General features: G+C 47.2%; 6 protein-coding genes across 6 annotated transcripts; 4 read left to right on the forward strand and 2 right to left on the reverse strand.

Annotated features, from left to right (window-relative positions):
- Positions 1 to 51: 51 nt before the first annotated feature.
- Positions 52 to 938, forward strand: DFJ58DRAFT_748739 (uncharacterized protein). The gene is made up of 3 exons (XM_041387610.1): positions 52 to 280; positions 337 to 829; positions 886 to 938. Exons 1-2 carry the CDS (start codon positions 187 to 189, stop codon positions 804 to 806), a joined length of 564 nt encoding a protein of 187 aa, XP_041239021.1. The 5' UTR covers positions 52 to 186; the 3' UTR covers positions 807 to 829; positions 886 to 938.
- Positions 939 to 1784: 846 nt separating this feature from the next.
- DFJ58DRAFT_748740 (uncharacterized protein) lies at positions 1785 to 3037 on the reverse strand (the record flags this gene model as incomplete). The annotated part of the gene is made up of 4 exons (XM_041387611.1): positions 1785 to 1865; positions 1986 to 2282; positions 2333 to 2412; positions 2980 to 3037. 3 exons carry the CDS (start codon positions 3035 to 3037, stop codon positions 2148 to 2150), a joined length of 273 nt encoding a protein of 90 aa, XP_041239022.1. The 3' UTR covers positions 1785 to 1865; positions 1986 to 2147.
- Positions 3038 to 4090: 1053 nt separating this feature from the next.
- On the forward strand, positions 4091 to 5074 carry DFJ58DRAFT_748741 (uncharacterized protein; the record flags this gene model as incomplete). The annotated part of the gene is made up of 2 exons (XM_041387612.1): positions 4091 to 4374; positions 4431 to 5074. Exons 1-2 carry the CDS (start codon positions 4278 to 4280, stop codon positions 5072 to 5074), a joined length of 741 nt encoding a protein of 246 aa, XP_041239023.1. The 5' UTR covers positions 4091 to 4277.
- Positions 5075 to 5638: 564 nt separating this feature from the next.
- On the reverse strand, positions 5639 to 6846 carry DFJ58DRAFT_810516 (uncharacterized protein). The gene is made up of 4 exons (XM_041391422.1): positions 6584 to 6846; positions 6124 to 6533; positions 5907 to 6073; positions 5639 to 5849 (listed from the first exon to the last, which is right to left on the reverse strand). Exons 2-4 carry the CDS (start codon positions 6394 to 6396, stop codon positions 5801 to 5803), a joined length of 489 nt encoding a protein of 162 aa, XP_041239024.1. The 5' UTR covers positions 6397 to 6533; positions 6584 to 6846; the 3' UTR covers positions 5639 to 5800.
- Positions 6847 to 11737: 4891 nt separating this feature from the next.
- DFJ58DRAFT_916737 (uncharacterized protein) lies at positions 11738 to 12862 on the forward strand (the record flags this gene model as incomplete). Its single annotated transcript, XM_041395493.1, has 3 exons — positions 11738 to 11834; positions 11891 to 12707; positions 12760 to 12862. 2 exons carry the CDS (start codon positions 11738 to 11740, stop codon positions 12682 to 12684), a joined length of 891 nt encoding a protein of 296 aa, XP_041239025.1. The 3' UTR covers positions 12685 to 12707; positions 12760 to 12862.
- Positions 12863 to 14088: 1226 nt separating this feature from the next.
- DFJ58DRAFT_916738 (uncharacterized protein) lies at positions 14089 to 15306 on the forward strand (the record flags this gene model as incomplete). The annotated part of the gene is made up of 5 exons (XM_041395494.1): positions 14089 to 14140; positions 14224 to 14344; positions 14376 to 14618; positions 14871 to 14944; positions 15001 to 15306. 5 exons carry the CDS (start codon positions 14089 to 14091, stop codon positions 15084 to 15086), a joined length of 576 nt encoding a protein of 191 aa, XP_041239026.1. The 3' UTR covers positions 15087 to 15306.
- Positions 15307 to 15524: the final 218 nt, after the last annotated feature.

The following is a 15524-nucleotide window of genomic DNA, read 5'->3' on the forward strand; positions in this document are numbered from 1 at the left end:
CTGTGACCGTCCCTGAGGACCATCCCTTGCAAACTTTCTCGGTGGATAAGGCTTGCCGCTTCAGCCAATCCTAGTGACCTGTCAGACTCATGAGCGGACCTCGTAACGAAAAGGTATAAAGTCCTCTTGATGATTTCAATGTAATGCATCGACAAAGTACCAGTCGCATCTCTTAACTCAAACATCATGATCATGAAGCTTTCTCTTGTCTTCACCACGCTTGCATCCATCGCGGTTCTTGTTACAGCGTACCCCACGCAAGGAATCGCAAAACGTTCCAGTGAGTATTCATAATTCATCACCATGAGGAGGTTGACAAGCGTAACTTGCTGCTAGACGTCGAGAAGCGCGACACGGAGGGACTTGGTGTCTTTGACGAAGACTATGAATTCGTAAACTACAAGCGCAAGCGCGACTCGGCGGAACTTGGCGTCCACGACGAAATCTATGAGTTCGTAAACTACAAGCGCGCCTCGGAGGAAATTGGCGTCTTTGACGAAGACTATCAGTTCATAGACTACAAGAAGAGGGAAGAAGAGAAGCGCGCCTCGGAGGAAATTGGCGTCTTTGACGAAGACTATCAGTTCATAGACTACAAGAAGAGGGAAGAAGGGAAGCGCACCTCGGAGGAAATTGGCGTCTTTGATGAAGACTATTTCTTCGATGAGTACAAGCGCTCCTCGGCGGAAATTGACGTCTTTGACAAGGAATATATCTTCGAGGAGTACAAGAAGAGAGATGAGGGGAAGCGCGCCACGGAGGGACTTGACGTCTTTGACGAAGACTATGAGTTCATAGAGTACTGAACCTGACGCCAGGCTCTACACAGGTGAGTTATGGCTGTATTGTATGTCTGATTTTTTTGACAGTCATCCATCGTACTAGGTCTGGCATCGCCGCAGCCTCACCAACAAGTTACCCCCTGTATATCTACATATGTTAACTCCTTTATCTGGCTTAGTTTCTGACATGTTGGGTGCCTATGTAATGTAATACAATCCTGTTTGTCTCGCTCTTTGTTTTAATTATAGACCTAGCGTTCTCGTTACCAAGCTATCATTTGGTGCCATCGCGTTCTACATTTTCCAACGAGTCTCGCGTGTTGTCACTTTAAGTGCTCTCAGTTCCTGTTTAACATGAGACAGACGGTATATCAATTGTAGCTTGCTCAGTGCTAGCTGGCTCTCGTCCGAGTCATACCGAGGAACACTATCCTCTCTTGAATGGTCTTACTACAAGAGATTACGTGTTCGTCAAGTCCTAAGTGGTAGCCTATAGGAAGACATGTATCGCGCATGGCTAGAAAAATAATGCAATGACGATAGAACTGAGAAAGCAATAAACGCAACATAATTTTTAGGCGTCGTCCTCTGTCATTCACCAGGCCCCGCCTTCTCCTGATGCTACTCAACCCCACCACAAGAGGAAGCAGCGAAACGTTCTCACTCGACGCGTAGTAATGCACGCAGTCCAAATGAAACTTGTCAGCAGTAACCGCGTGAATGAAACAACATCACCTTAAACCCGGAGACAAGCAGCGGCAGAATCTCAAATACCACACGCAGACAACGGGGCGCTCACCAGTGGTCAAAGCTAGACTCAAACTTCTTCAGGAATTCCCAGCGTTTGTTCATCACCTGGTCGCCGTTGCCGCTTTCTGCCGCTGCGAGCGCTTAATTGGCGGACTTGGTGAAGGAGGTGTACAGTGCGAACGTAGACATGTCTTTGAGCGACCATTCATACAATCCTGCTCGCGATTCTAAATCGCACATCTTCGCGGAACACGGCATCTTCCCCTGTAAGTGCAAGGTCGAGCAGACTCTGTAGCTTAACGATACTAACACCTTTTGCGTGCTTCTTCAGCTCTGTGGGCAAGGTCTAAGAGGTGGTGAGGAAGGATGAGGAGGCCCAGAATACTTGAGAGAGCAGAGCCGAGATACGAGCGTTTGATCCCGCAGCAGGAGACGTAAGAGAGTGCGACTCACGTGTGTGTATGCGTCTTCGATGAAATTGTAAAGCCCCAAAATGCCCATGAAAAATTTCGGGGACGCGGGGACTAAACCCAACGAAGAAACACACATTTCATCTTCCATGGATAGTGAATTTTATCTTCTGATGGGGTTGCACCTCGATCCCATATTCACGCGTCACATCAAGATACTTCCCTGCAAAATAAAAACTTGTGTTTCATAGGCGCCGCCGGGTAATCGACCTACAGCAGTACGTGGCGGAGGAACACCTGTATGCTGGCGCTTCGAAGAAAGGGTCGAGCCATCACGAAGCTACCCAGACATCAGTACACATTCACCCCATTCTCTCAGATAAAGCTCACCGTATATCCAAGTGAATCCACTTCTAAAATGTCCTTACTGATGAACTTGCTCTCCTTGACACACGACTCCTCGTATGGGTCTTCGAGACGACCGGTAGTCGTCCATACTCAGAGCATCTCGACATAGGGCACCCTAGGGCCTAGACTGGTGACCAGCCCGAGGCAAGCCGGAGTGGTAAAATCTGGATGCTGAGCGGATTCACAGGGTAACGTGACGGATAATCCTTTTCGGGGATATCGGAGACCACGCGAACCTTTGCTAAGTTTTTGCTAAGTCCCCTCATAGAGGTCGGAACGAAAATTCTTCCAAGTTGCTCCTCCACATGCTTCGTATCGAGTTCCCCATTCCAGAAAGAGCGGTAGTTACAGCTATTTTCATATCGATAGATCAGAATCCAGAAAACTCACTTAGCCGCTTTTGTTTAATATTAGAGCGACACCAAACAAAGGCGCTCATGCTAGCTATTTTTGTACGTCGCGTAAGTCGTCATCATTGGGTACTTGTACAACGACTGCTGACCGTCATCATCATGCACGGAAACCGTCGACATACACATATATATATATTTAACGGAGACGAAGAGACGATCTCGCTCAAGTGCCAGAGAAACTAAGTGGAGCCTCATGTGATGACGAGCACGACTTACCTTTGACAACACCATGATTGTGGTGTCTTGCATCGCGAGAGCTTTGTTGTTTGACCATGGTGGTTACCTACGTACTGGTAGCATAGTACCACATCACCATGTGCGGCTGGTCGCGGATGTGCGTGCGCGCCGTGATTCCAAGGTCTCGTCAGAGCATTTGTACCGCCCCGCACAAGCCCCACAAGTAAGGTCAACGACTTACCGTAAAAAGTAGCTAGCCCAAGCGCCTCTGTTTGAGTGACTTGGTGTCGCTCCAATAATAAAAGCGGCTAAGTGAGTTTTCTGGATTCTAGTCCATCGATATGAAAATAGCTGTAAAGGTACAATTCTCCGCGTTTACAGAGGATGTACCCCTGCAATCAGAAACTGGAACCTGGAACCGAACCTCGCTGCAATTGTTTATCATCAAGACCTGTGTTTAAGAACTTGATGTGATATGCCACAGAAAGAGTGAAATATCAATCATTGATGGTACTGATAACGACCGGGAAGAGTGAGGTGCATGGCCGACACCACCTGACGTTAGTCGACGCCGCGGCCGACTTTGTTCAGCCCTGAAACGTGCCGATGTGTGGAAATGACTCCAGAGAACTCGTACGCGGTTGATACTAGTGTATTTGACGGTACGGATCGAGATCACTACCTCGTGGGTATCGTACAGTCAAAAATCAGGCTCACTACGTATGTTTTTCGTCGACTCGGTCCTAATTTAGCAGGATCGGCCTACTACGTAACTGGAATATTAATAGACATGATCATCTGATGTTGATGTGTATTTTTGGCAGCCAATGGTGTTGCGGCATTCCCGACTGCCGCGGTTCGGGTTCGAGTTACGTTCATGTTTTCTGATGGCATGTTTTATCCATGGCTTTAAATAACTTTATATTCTGGTATAACGAAAACCGGTTTGGCCAAACCTCTTCTATGTATAATCACATATCGTCATATATGATTATATCTCTCTGATGTACCAGGGGCAGTTGTGCCTCTTACATGTCTTCTCGCTTCACAGGACCTGCTCATGCGTTGGAGCCATCCGGAAATGAGAACTCGGGCTTGATAGTCTTGCCCCGTTAGGATTAATGTGGGCGCTAAGTGATTTTTCAATGAGACTGACGGCTGAATCTTACCGCGACCGTCCTCTTAGAACAATCCCTTGCAAAGGTTCTGGGTGTATGATAAGGCTTCAGGTGACCTATCAGAGTTAGGAGCGGACCTCGTAACGAAAAGGTATAAAGTCTCTTGAAGATTCCAATGTAATGCATTGACAAGTACCAGTCGCACCTCTTAACTCAAACATGAAGCTTTCTCTTGTCTTCAGCGTGCTCGCATCTATCGTGGTTCTTGCCACAGCGTACCCCACAGAAGGAGCCACTGGCATCGCGAAACGTTCTGGTGAGTATCCATAACTCGTCATTATGCGGAAGTTGACAAGCGCGACTTGCTGCTAGATGTCGAGAAGCGCGACTCTGAGGGACTTGACGTCGATGACAAAAAATATACCTTCAAGGACTACAGGAAGCGCGACTCTGAGGGACTTGACGTCGATGACAAAAAATACACCTTCAAGGACTACAGGAAGCGCGACTCGGAGGGACTTGATGTCGATGACAAAAAGTATACCTTCAAGGACTACAGGAAGCGCGACTCGGAGGGACTTGATGTTGATGACAAAAAATATACCTTCAAGGACTACAAGAGGGATGAGGGGAAGCGTGACTCAGAGGGACTTGACGTCGATGATAAAAAGTATACCTTCAAGGACTACAGGAAGCGCGACTCGGAGGGACTTGACGTCGATGACAAAAAGTATACTTTCAAGGACTACAGGAAGCGTGACTCGGAGGGACTTGACGTCGATGACAAAAAGTATACTTTCAAGGACTACAAGAGGGACGAGGGGAGGCGTGACTCAGAGGGACTTGACGTCGATGACAAAAAGTATACCTTCAAGGATTACAGGAAGCGCGACTCGGAGGGACTTGACGTCGATGACAAGAAGTATACCTTCAAGGACTACAAGAGGGATGAGGGGAAGCGTGACTCGGAGGGACTTGACGTCGATGACAAGAAGTATACCTTCAAGGACTACTGAACTTGACGCCAGGTTCTACCCAAGTCTGTATAACTTACTTTTTCGTGAGAGTCATCCGGACATCGTATTAGGTCTGGCATCGCCGCAACCTTACCTACAAGTTACTTGCCTGTACATCTATCTCGATTCCCTTACCTGATCGTTTCTGACATGTTGCGTGCCAATGTACTCTATACAATCCCAATTGTCTCACTCTCTGTGACTTTAACTATAGACCTATAGGCCCAGCGTTCTTGCCGCTAAGTTATCGTGTGGTGACGTCGCGTCCTGCATTTTCCAACGGGCCTCGCGTGTTGTCACATTAAGTGCTCTTAGTTCCTGTTTAAAACGAGAGAGACGGTATGTCAACTGTAGTTTGCTCAGTGCTAGCTGGCTCTCGTCCAAGTCATATCAAGGACTCCACTAAGTATCTTCTCTTGAATGGTCTTACTACGGGAGACTACGTGTTCCTCACATCCTAAGTAATAGCATGTAGCAACATATACATCGCGCATGACTAGAAGAACAAAATACAATGACAATAGAACTGAAAGAGCAATTAACCTAACCGAATTTTTGGGCGTCGTTCTCTGTCGCTCACCAGGACCCCTGCTCCTCATCGATGCAGCTCATGCTGTGACATTGCCTTGATGCTACTCAACCGCACCGCAATAGGAAACAACGACACATTCTCACTCGACGCGTAGTACTGCACGCAGTCCAGGTGAAACTTGCTACGAAAAAATGTCAGCCGGGAATGCGGTGACCGCGTGAATGAAAATAAATAACTTTAAACCTGGAGACAAGCAGTGTCAGAATCTCAGATACCGCACGCAGACGATGGGGCGCTCACCAGTGGCTAAAGTTAGACTCAAACATCTTCAGGAATTCCCAACGTTTGTTCATCGCCTGGTCGCCGTCGCCGCTCTCTACTGCTGCGAGCGCGTGATTGGCGGACTGGGAGAAGGAGGAGGTGCGCAGTGCAAGCGTAAAGCATGTCACTATCATGCGGGAGTACGCCTGGAGGTGCGACGATCAGTGGGTGTTTGGGTCTGAGGTCGCACACATACCCTCAGCAGTGTGGTACTCGTCAACATGCATTCTTTCAGGCATGTATCCAGAAAGTCTACGTGATCCCTTAGAAGTTGGTCTACGGTGGTCACCTTAGCCAATTTCGTCTCTAGTGTCCGCCAGTTATGTTCAAGAACGTCGAATGTCATGAAAGCCAGGATTTGCGGAACGAATGCGAGTATAAGGAGCGCAACTCGCAGTCGCCACTGCCCGAACTCGGGATAGTTTGGCACAGGACGCCGCCAGGGACTTGTCTTCTGTTCTATCCACATCAATGCGAGCGACTGTTCTACGTACTTGAGACGTCAGAGAAAATGGAAGAGGAGCTGGCAACGCAAAATCGTTTTGCGAGAGATGACGAGCGAAAGCGGGAATTTCACGTTGTAGTCGAGTGTAAGGGCATCGATCGCTTGTTTGGAATGAGTAAGGACGGTAGGCGCAAAAGCTTTACGCACATACCTAACATATGCCTCTTGTCATCCTTCTCCCGGTCGCGATCCTTCTTTGTTGCTTCATCTGGCACGCCATCGCCTTTCTCACCGCCGATCTCGCTAATGACTTTGAGTAACCAATCATACAATCCGCTGCTCGCGATGCTAGCTCGCACATCTTCGCGGAACACGACGTCTTCCCCTGTAAGTGCAAGATCGAGCAAACTCTGTAGCTTAACGATACTGACACACTTTGCGTGCTTTTTCAGCTCTGTGTGGGCAAGGTCTAAGTGGAAGCATGAGGAGGGCAGAAATAAATAACGCTGGAGAGAGCAGAGCCGCGGTACAAGCTATTGATCTTGCAGCAGGAGACGTAAGAGAGTGCGATTCGCATTTGTATACGCGTCTTCAATAAATTTGTAAAGCCTAAAAATGCCCACGAATTTTTTAAAAAAACACAGGGACTAACCCAACGAAGAAAACGCACTTTCATCTTCCATGAACAGCGAATTTTATCCTTCCGATTAGGTTGCAGTCCGATCCCACATTCACGTATCACGTCAAGGCCAGCAAAATTGTGTTTCCTACGCTCCAGAAGGGGCGGTATATAAGCGCCACCGGGTAATCGACTTACAGCAGTATGTGGCGGATGAACACCTGTATGTTGGCGCTTCGACGAAAGGGTCGAGCCATCACGAAGCTACCCCGACATCAGTACACATTCACCCCACCATCTTAGATACAAAGCTCACCACATATCCTAATACTCGTCCATGTAATCCGCTTCCAAAATGCCCTTAATGAATGAACTTGCTCTCTTTGACACAGCTCCTCGTATGGCTCTTCGAGAAGACCCGTAGTTGTCCATACTCGGAGCATCTCAACATAGGGCACCCCCGCTGCAGTTAGAAGAGTTCCGTATACCTAAATTTCAAGGTATAGCACGGGTATAGCGGGTACGGACATAGTCTGCATGATTTCTGCGAACAGAAGCGATAGTACCTGTGATCTGAATAGTCGATCGTCTGCATGACATGATAAGTATACATGACAGGTAAGGAGACCCGTACCTGTACTCTTTTGCAGACAAACCAAGGTTCAACGTTCATCTTGCGGCCTCCTGAGCGCGTTTGTGGAGTGGAAAGGTCCATATTACAGCTATTTTCATATCGATAGACCAGAATCCAGAAAACTCACTTAGCCGCTTTTATTTATCATTGGAGCTTCACCAAACAGAGGCGCTTAGACTGGCTACTTTTATGGTAAGTCGTTGACCTTGTGGGGCTTGTGCGGGGCGGTACAAATGCTCTGACGAGACCCTGGAATCACGGCGCGAACGCACATCTGCGACCAGCTGCACATGGTGATGATTGGTACTATGCTACTAGTAACCACCATGGTCAAGCAACGAAGCCCTCGTCGTGCAAGACACTACAATGTTTGTCAAAGGTAAGTCATGCTCGTCATCAGATGCATATGAGGCTCCACTTGGTTTCTCTGGTACTTGAGCGAGATCGTCTCTTCGTCTCCGTTGAAAACGATATATATGTCGACGGTTTCCGTGCATGATGATGACGGTCGGCAGTCGTTGTACTAGTACTCCCCAAGTAATGATGACGACTTACGCGACTTACAAAAGTAGCTAGCATGAGCGCCTTTGTTTGGTGTCGCTCCAATAATAAATAAAAGCGGCTAAGTGAGTTTTCTGGATTTTGGTCTATCGATATGAAAATAGGGTACCGCACGGGTAACACCGAGGGTCGGAAAGTTGACACCGCACCCGCACCCGCCAACACCGTACCCTTCACGGGTACGGGTACACACCGACCCGTCAATGTCGCGGTTTATGGAAAACACCGCGGGGTACATTACCAAGAAGAGTGTATTAAGTATTAACAACAATGAAATAAAATAGTACTACTTTTCCTTGTCATTCTCCTCTGCTTCGACTTCATTTCGCTTCCGTTTTTGAGTCCTGACAGCGGCTAAAAGGTCCTCCATCACCAGAAGATCACTTCTGCCCCACGCTCCGAGGCAGAGAAAGGCACGAATTGTTGATGGTGCGAGTCGGTTGCGAGTAAAATGAAGGAGCTGCCGGCCCTGCGAGAAGACACGTTCAACCGCAGTTGATGTTGCTGAGCAAGATAATAAGTATTGATTGATTGAAAGAGGATTCGAAGGAGACATACCTGGGACAGAGAGATAGTCGAGTGCCATCCGATGCAGCATTGGATAAGCACGGCAGTTGTTTTGCCACCATGCGAGTGGGTCCTTGGTTTTCACAGTTGGTAATCGAAGAAACTCATCCAACTCGCTACTAGTAGTACGAGACATGGAACCAAGTGAGTAGTCACCAAAGTCATCCTCGTTCTGGATAGTTGTCAGTGTCAGTGCAAAATTAAATGTTGCATACGGACTGTGTCTGCTTCAATGTCATCAGTAATCTCGGCAGATTTCTCGTATTTATCAATAAACTCTTCGCGAACGAGCTTCTCGGCAATGTCAATCCATTCTTTCTCCCAGGAATGCTCACGGAAGTACTCGAGCTTCAAGCCAGGATGTAGGACTTTATGAAGATGATTAATCAATGATGTCAATGAAAGTTTGAAAGGCTGACCCATGGCAATGCGGTATACGTTGGAGAGATCTGTAATCTTCCAGTAGCGATCCATCTTGTTCTTTGCAAGCTGCATAGCCGACACAACTGCAGGGTGATATGCTTCTTTTGCCTTGGCTTTATGGTAGTGACTCGAGCTTCTCTGCAACGAAGTGTCAGCTCAATAAATTGCTAGAATGATTCACGGGGGTACAAAAGACATGACAGAAATCAGTATAGCATTCACTTGTGATCCTCAAGCTCTCAGAGGAAGGAAAAACAGAGAATCAAACACGGTGTTCAATGGCTGTCGCGCGCCTGGTTCCCGATTTGGTATATTATACCCGCCCAAACACCGTCAACCCGCGGTGAATGGCCACGGTATGCTCAAGGGTACGACTATCCTACTCCGTACCCGTACCCTCCAAACCCGTCAGCATAGAACCGCGGTGTTACCCGTACCCGTGCGTTTCCCTATATGAAAATAGCTGTAATCGGACAAGTTGCAAATTCGGACGCGATAGATGCACAAGACACGTGATAGCTGGTTGAAAAATTAAAATATGGTCGTGTGAACTGCGAGTCGTCCTATCGGAAGTCGTAGGTCTCACGAACACTGGGGTGAGTCTGTAATGCCAATTATGCCAGTGGCCACCTACTACTAGTACCAGTATTGACTCAGATACATCTCAGGATTCTTACAAAAGATCATGTGCTTGAGTGCAGCATTAAGTGAGTGATGTTGTCATGATTCTCATGATGAAGCAGCTCAAGGCTTGATCGATTGATCTGCAGTGGATTGCAAGTATTCTACAACGCCCTGTAGTGACAACTTGAATGCATTGTACTACTACTAAGTTTTCCTTCGACACCAATCTGCCTAGCATTGCTTATGTATCACTTCGTCCAGCTTTACTTGGCATACAATTCGGTGGGTTTTCGATCTGATCTTGCCAGTTAAATGTAGGAAAAACATCGTCTCACCGATGGCAGGCAGAGATATTGCACTAGTATTGCACCTAGCCTGGAAATACTATAACCCCTCGACTTAGTGGTACGGAGGCCTAGGTCTATCACCTCTTATTATTAGGCTAACGTGGGAGTTACAGATGTTTTGCTCATACAGATGCCTCCAAGCTGGTACCCTTGTTTCTAATGCCGCTTTCTCACCTTGAAGTGTCATTCTGTGGCGCCTACAATTTTGGATTTGAGGTTCACTTGACTGCATCGCCCTCACTCCTCCTGCCGTGGGGCCGGATCGCCCTTTTGAGGAGTCCACCCCAAAAAACATTTGCTTCAATAAAGCAAGCATTTCCTGTTGTTATCGCTACCACTACTCAGGCCGTTGCATGATAGCAAACAAGTTTGGTATGTCGTTCCTGCCTCCCGTTTTGTAGAATTTGCTTTGAGTCGGTGTCGAGTCACCATCAATTACTATGGAGCTGACCTAGACAGATTTTGCTCATGCCGAGGCGGTCGGAACGAAACTTCTTTTAAGTTGCTCTTCCACATGTTCGTGTCGAGTTCTCCATTCCAATCAGATTAAATCCACAGTTCTCCGCGCTTGCAGAGGATTTGCCCATGCAACCAGAAACTAGATTATTCTTGAACCGCAATTATTTGTCATCAAGACCTGTGTTTAGAACCTTGATGTGATATTCCGCAGCAAGAGTGAAATATCAATCATTGAGGGCGCTGATAACGACTGGGAAGAGTGAAGTGTATGTTGACAGGGACGCCACCACCTGACCGCCGTTAGTGTAGTAGTTGACGCTGACTTTGTTCAGCCCTGAAACGCATGCCCATGAGTGGAAAGGATATGAAAGAACTCGTGTGTAGTTGATAATAGCGCATCAACGTGGACAGTACGGATCGCGATCACTACCTCATAGGTACCGTAGAGTCAAAAATCAGGTTTACTAGGTAGCAGACGTTTTCGTATTTAGTTTCGACTCGTCCCAATATGGCAAGATCGGCATAGTACTAGTAACTGGACTCTGGAGATAGAATTGTTCATTTGTGTATTTTTGGCAACCAATGATGTTCCCGACTGCGGCGAACCGTTCTGGTCTTCGAATTTTGCAAATGCGAGATACAGCCTCAGTAGTTTTCCGCTGCTTATACATGGCTTTTTATAACACTATATTCCAATATGACGAAAACCTGTCCTATGTTATAATCTAGTATGTGATGATATCTGCGGCTGTCCTCTGAATCTCTGATACAGGGGTGTTGTCCCTCCTACTAGTACATATCACTGTCTCGCGTGACAGGACTGCCCATGCAATGAACCCATCTTGAGATGAGAATTTGCCGGGCCTCATGGTCTTGCCTCGTTAGGATCAATGTGGGCGTAGTGGGTAATTTCTCAATGAGACTGACAACTGAATATTACTATGGCACTGTCACAGGTTGCGACCGTCCACTTAGAACGATCCCTTGCAAAAGTTCTGTGTGGATAAGGCTCTAGCAAATTCAGGTGACCTGAGTCACAAGTGGACCTACGAAAAGGTATAAAGCTCTCTTGAAGATTCCAATGTAATACATCAACAAAGTACCAGTCGCACCTCTTAGTACTAACTCAATATGAAGCTTTCTCTTGTCTTCACCGTGCTCGCATCCATCGTTGTTCTTGCTACAGCGTACCCCACACAAGGAGCCGCTGGCATCGCGAAACGTTCCAGTGAGTATTCATAACTCATCATGATGCGGAGGTTGACAAGCGTGACTTGCTGCTAGATGTCGAGAAGCGTGACTCGGAGGGGATTGACGTCAATGACGAAGACTATCAGTTCACCAGTTACAAGAAGCGCGAACTTGGGGTCGACGACTCCGACTATCAGTTCGTCGACTACAGGAAGAGGGACGAAGGGAAGCGCAGCTCGGAGGAACTTGGGGTCGATGACTCCGACTATCAGTTCCTCAACTACAAGAAGAGGGACGAAGGGAAGCGTAGCTCGGAGGAACTTGGGGTCGATGACTCCGACTATCAGTTCCTCAACTACAGGAAGAGGGACGAAGGGAAGCGCAGCTCGGAGGAGCTTGGGGTCGATGACTCCGACTATCAGTTCCTCAACTACAGGAAGAGGGATGAAGGGAAGCGCAGCTCGGAGGAACTTGGGATCGATGACATCGGCTATAATTTCCTCAACTACAGGAAGAGGGACGAAGGGAAGCGCAGCTCGGAAGAACTTGGAGTCGATGACTCCGACTATCAGTTCCTCAACTACAGGAAGAGGGACGAAGAGAAGCGCAGCTCTGAAGAACTTGGGGTTAATGACTCCGGCTATGAGTTCCTCAACTACAGGAAGAGGGACGAAGGGAAGCGCAGCTCAGAGCAACTTGGGGTCAATGACACCAGCTATGAGTTCCTCAACTACAGGAAGAGGGACGAAGGGAAGCGCAGCTCAGGGGAACTTGGGGTCAATGACACCAGCTATGAGTTCCTCAACTACAGGAAGAGAGACGAAGGGAAGCGTAGCTCAGAGCAACTTGGGGTCAATGACACCAGCTATGTGTTCAGCAACTACTGAACTTGACGCCAGGTTCTGTACAGGTGAGTTATAGCTGTATGTCTTATTTTTTGTGAGAGTCATCCATCGTACTAGGTCTGGCATCGCCGCAGCCTTGCCCACAAGTTACTGCCCTGTAGATCTATATATCTTGACTCTCTTATCTGATTGCTTGGTTTCTGACATGTTGCGTACCTATGTAGTAGTACAATCCTAGTTGTCTCACTTAAATATAGATTTGGTGTTCTTGCTACTAAGCTATCATCTGGTGACATCGCGGCTTGCATTTTCCAACGAGCCCCGCGTGTTGTCATCTCAAGTGCTCTCAGTTCCTGTTTAAAATGAGACAGACAGTTAGCTTGCTCAACGCTAGGCCACCGGGAAATCACGAGATCACTTTTGATCCCACTTATGCACCACTTTTCGCACGACTTCAAGCGCAAAATCACGGTAGAAAAAGTAGAACCAACTTTTTCAGTTGATCTCATTAGATCGTAGCGGCGCGAGCGCCAATCCCCGACTCCGCAACTTGAAGACGACACTGAGATAAAATACATTTTCAAATACTGCAAGACAACAACGTAGGTCATTTATACAGTTTCGAGCCAAGACAAAGAAGCTACCAAGAAAAACAATCACTTGAACCTACTCGACCATATAGTATACTCGAGGCTTGAACTAATTCTGTAAGTAGAAGAGCAGACCAACGGATTTTCGGCAGAGCAACAAAAACCTTTTTTGCGTACAAATCGCTGAAGTATCTTGCCAAACGAGGCACGAGTAGCTGGCTACCTTCTGAAACAATCGCGGAACGAGAAAGCACTAGTGTTTGTATTTCGTCTTTACTCGATCGCATCACTCGTTGTTGGGTAGCGATGAAGTGAGCCTGAGATAGCACTCAACACACATGGTCCATTTTTGATCTTCCTCGCCAAACAGAGATACGAGAAACACACTCAACTAGGGCATTATCCAAGAGGGCCGGCAAATTTTGCTCATTTCCTCACTGTCACGGTAGTGGAACCATCTCGGGTAGACATCTAGTCTCAAAGGCAGACACTTCTCAACGGAGAGAGATTCACGAGAGGAAAGCTTGCACAAGACAACACATATCATACGCTGAGCACGAACTGGCGCACGTGAGTAAATTTCCGTCTTGACTCAACCTTTCGTTCCGACGTATTCAGAGCGTTCGGGAAAGAAAAATAAATAAAGATTCAGAATGACTATACTATGATCCCCTACGGTACACTAATATTTCGTGATTTTTGTCCACAGCACTCAATTTTAAAGCAATTGCTTAGTTACTTCACTGAGCATGCTCTACATATTATACTAGCATATTCCAAGTGAAACGAAACAGATCCGTGGAGAAATGGTGGAGAATCTGGAGATCGTGTTTTCAGTGTGATAGCAGCAAAAATCATGGATCGGTGTCACCTGCCGTGGCTGCCGATGTCGGACATTAAATCTAACAGTGCGTTTCATTGCAGCTCCCGCAATCCATGAGCAAGTAGCGAGCACTGAGCTGGGCTCAATCGCCATGCTATGGGCCGTCAGGCAAGCTGGTGGCGTCTACAGACCCCGATTATGAGTCCAGGATCCAGGCTGCACTCGTGGGTGTCACAAATGGCACCTACAATAATATTACAGTAGCTGCAAGGGTAACCAAGTACTCAAGGTATGATCATGTATATTTCGAGTTCCTGCAGTGCTAATTTCATTGTACAAGTCGCAGCCCAGAACAAAGCCGAAAACGATGTTCGGCTCTCGCGCATTGAGGAAGATATCAAAACGAAGATATTCGACAGCTCGCTATCATCATACGATCGCAAGGACGACCTCGTTACCATCGCCAGCGCTCTTCCGCTACCCAGAGATGGGACAATGATTGAACTGACTGCACGAATCAAAGAACATCTTGCAGGAAATCCTGACTGTGCCCGTCAGCCAAGGTTCGCGGGACTTCCTTGGAATGATCTAAGAATATACCATAGTTCCTTGGCATTGCGGATGCAATATTAATACGGGTACATGATATCTCAATTCGGAAGTATTGCAAGGCATCTATGGTGATTTCCGACACAGGAGACCTGTGCACTTAGTACGAAAAGGTATAAAGTCCTCTTGAAGATTCTAATGTAATACATCGACAAAGTATCACTCGCACCTCTTAACTCAACCATGAAGCTTTCTCTTGTCTTCAGCGTGCTCACATCCATCATGGTTCTCGCTACAGCGTACCCCACGCAAGGAGCCACTGGCATTGTGAAACGTTCCAGTGAGTATTCATAGCTCATCACCATGCGGAGGTTGACAAGCGTAACTTGCTGCTAGATATCGAGAAGCGCGACCCCGATGAACTTGACGTCAATGACAACAACTATATCTACGCAGAGTACGGACAATTCCCACAGCAGTGACGCTATGTTTTACACACATGAGTTGTAGCTGTATATCTTATTTTTTGTGAGAGTCATCCATCGCACTAAGTCTGGCATCGCCGCAGCCTCACCTACACGTTACTTCCCTATACATATACACATCTCTTTTCTAACTGCTTAGCTTCCGACATGTTGCGTGCCTATGTAATACCATCCCAGTTGTCTCACTCTTTGTGACTTAACTATAAACCTATGATCCAGTGTTCTTGCCACAAAGCTATCATCTGGTGACATTGTATGTTGCATTTTCCAACTCGTGTGCTGTCACCTTAAGTGCTCTCAGTTCCTGTTCGAAACAAGAGAGATGGTATGTCAATTGTAGCCTGCTCAGTGCTAGCTGGCTCTCATCCGAGGCATATTATCAAGGAACAACTGTCTTCTTTTGAATGGTCTTACTACGGGAGACTACGTTGTTCC

Source organism: Suillus subalutaceus, assembly GCF_016647625.1.
Source record: "Suillus subalutaceus strain FC151 chromosome Unknown DFJ58scaffold_135, whole genome shotgun sequence".
NCBI classification, from domain to species: Eukaryota; Fungi; Basidiomycota; class Agaricomycetes; order Boletales; family Suillaceae; genus Suillus; species Suillus subalutaceus.

Excerpts from the sequence above, each read along its gene's own strand:
- DFJ58DRAFT_810516 (XM_041391422.1), bottom strand. The coding sequence starts at position 6,396 with ATGTGGATAGAACAGAAGACAAGTCCCTGGCGGCGTCCTGTGCCAAAC. Across the intron at positions 6,074-6,123 it reads CGAGTACCACACTGCTGAGG|GCGTACTCCCGCATGATAGT; the intron begins GTATGTGTGCGA and ends TCGCACCTCCAG. Across the intron at positions 5,850-5,906 it reads GAGTCTAACTTTAGCCACTG|GTTTAAAGTTATTTATTTTC; the intron begins GTGAGCGCCCCA and ends GCTTGTCTCCAG.
- DFJ58DRAFT_748739 (XM_041387610.1), top strand. The coding sequence starts at position 187 with ATGATCATGAAGCTTTCTCTTGTCTTCACCACGCTTGCATCCATCGCG. Across the intron at positions 281-336 it reads AGGAATCGCAAAACGTTCCA|ACGTCGAGAAGCGCGACACG; the intron begins GTGAGTATTCAT and ends ACTTGCTGCTAG.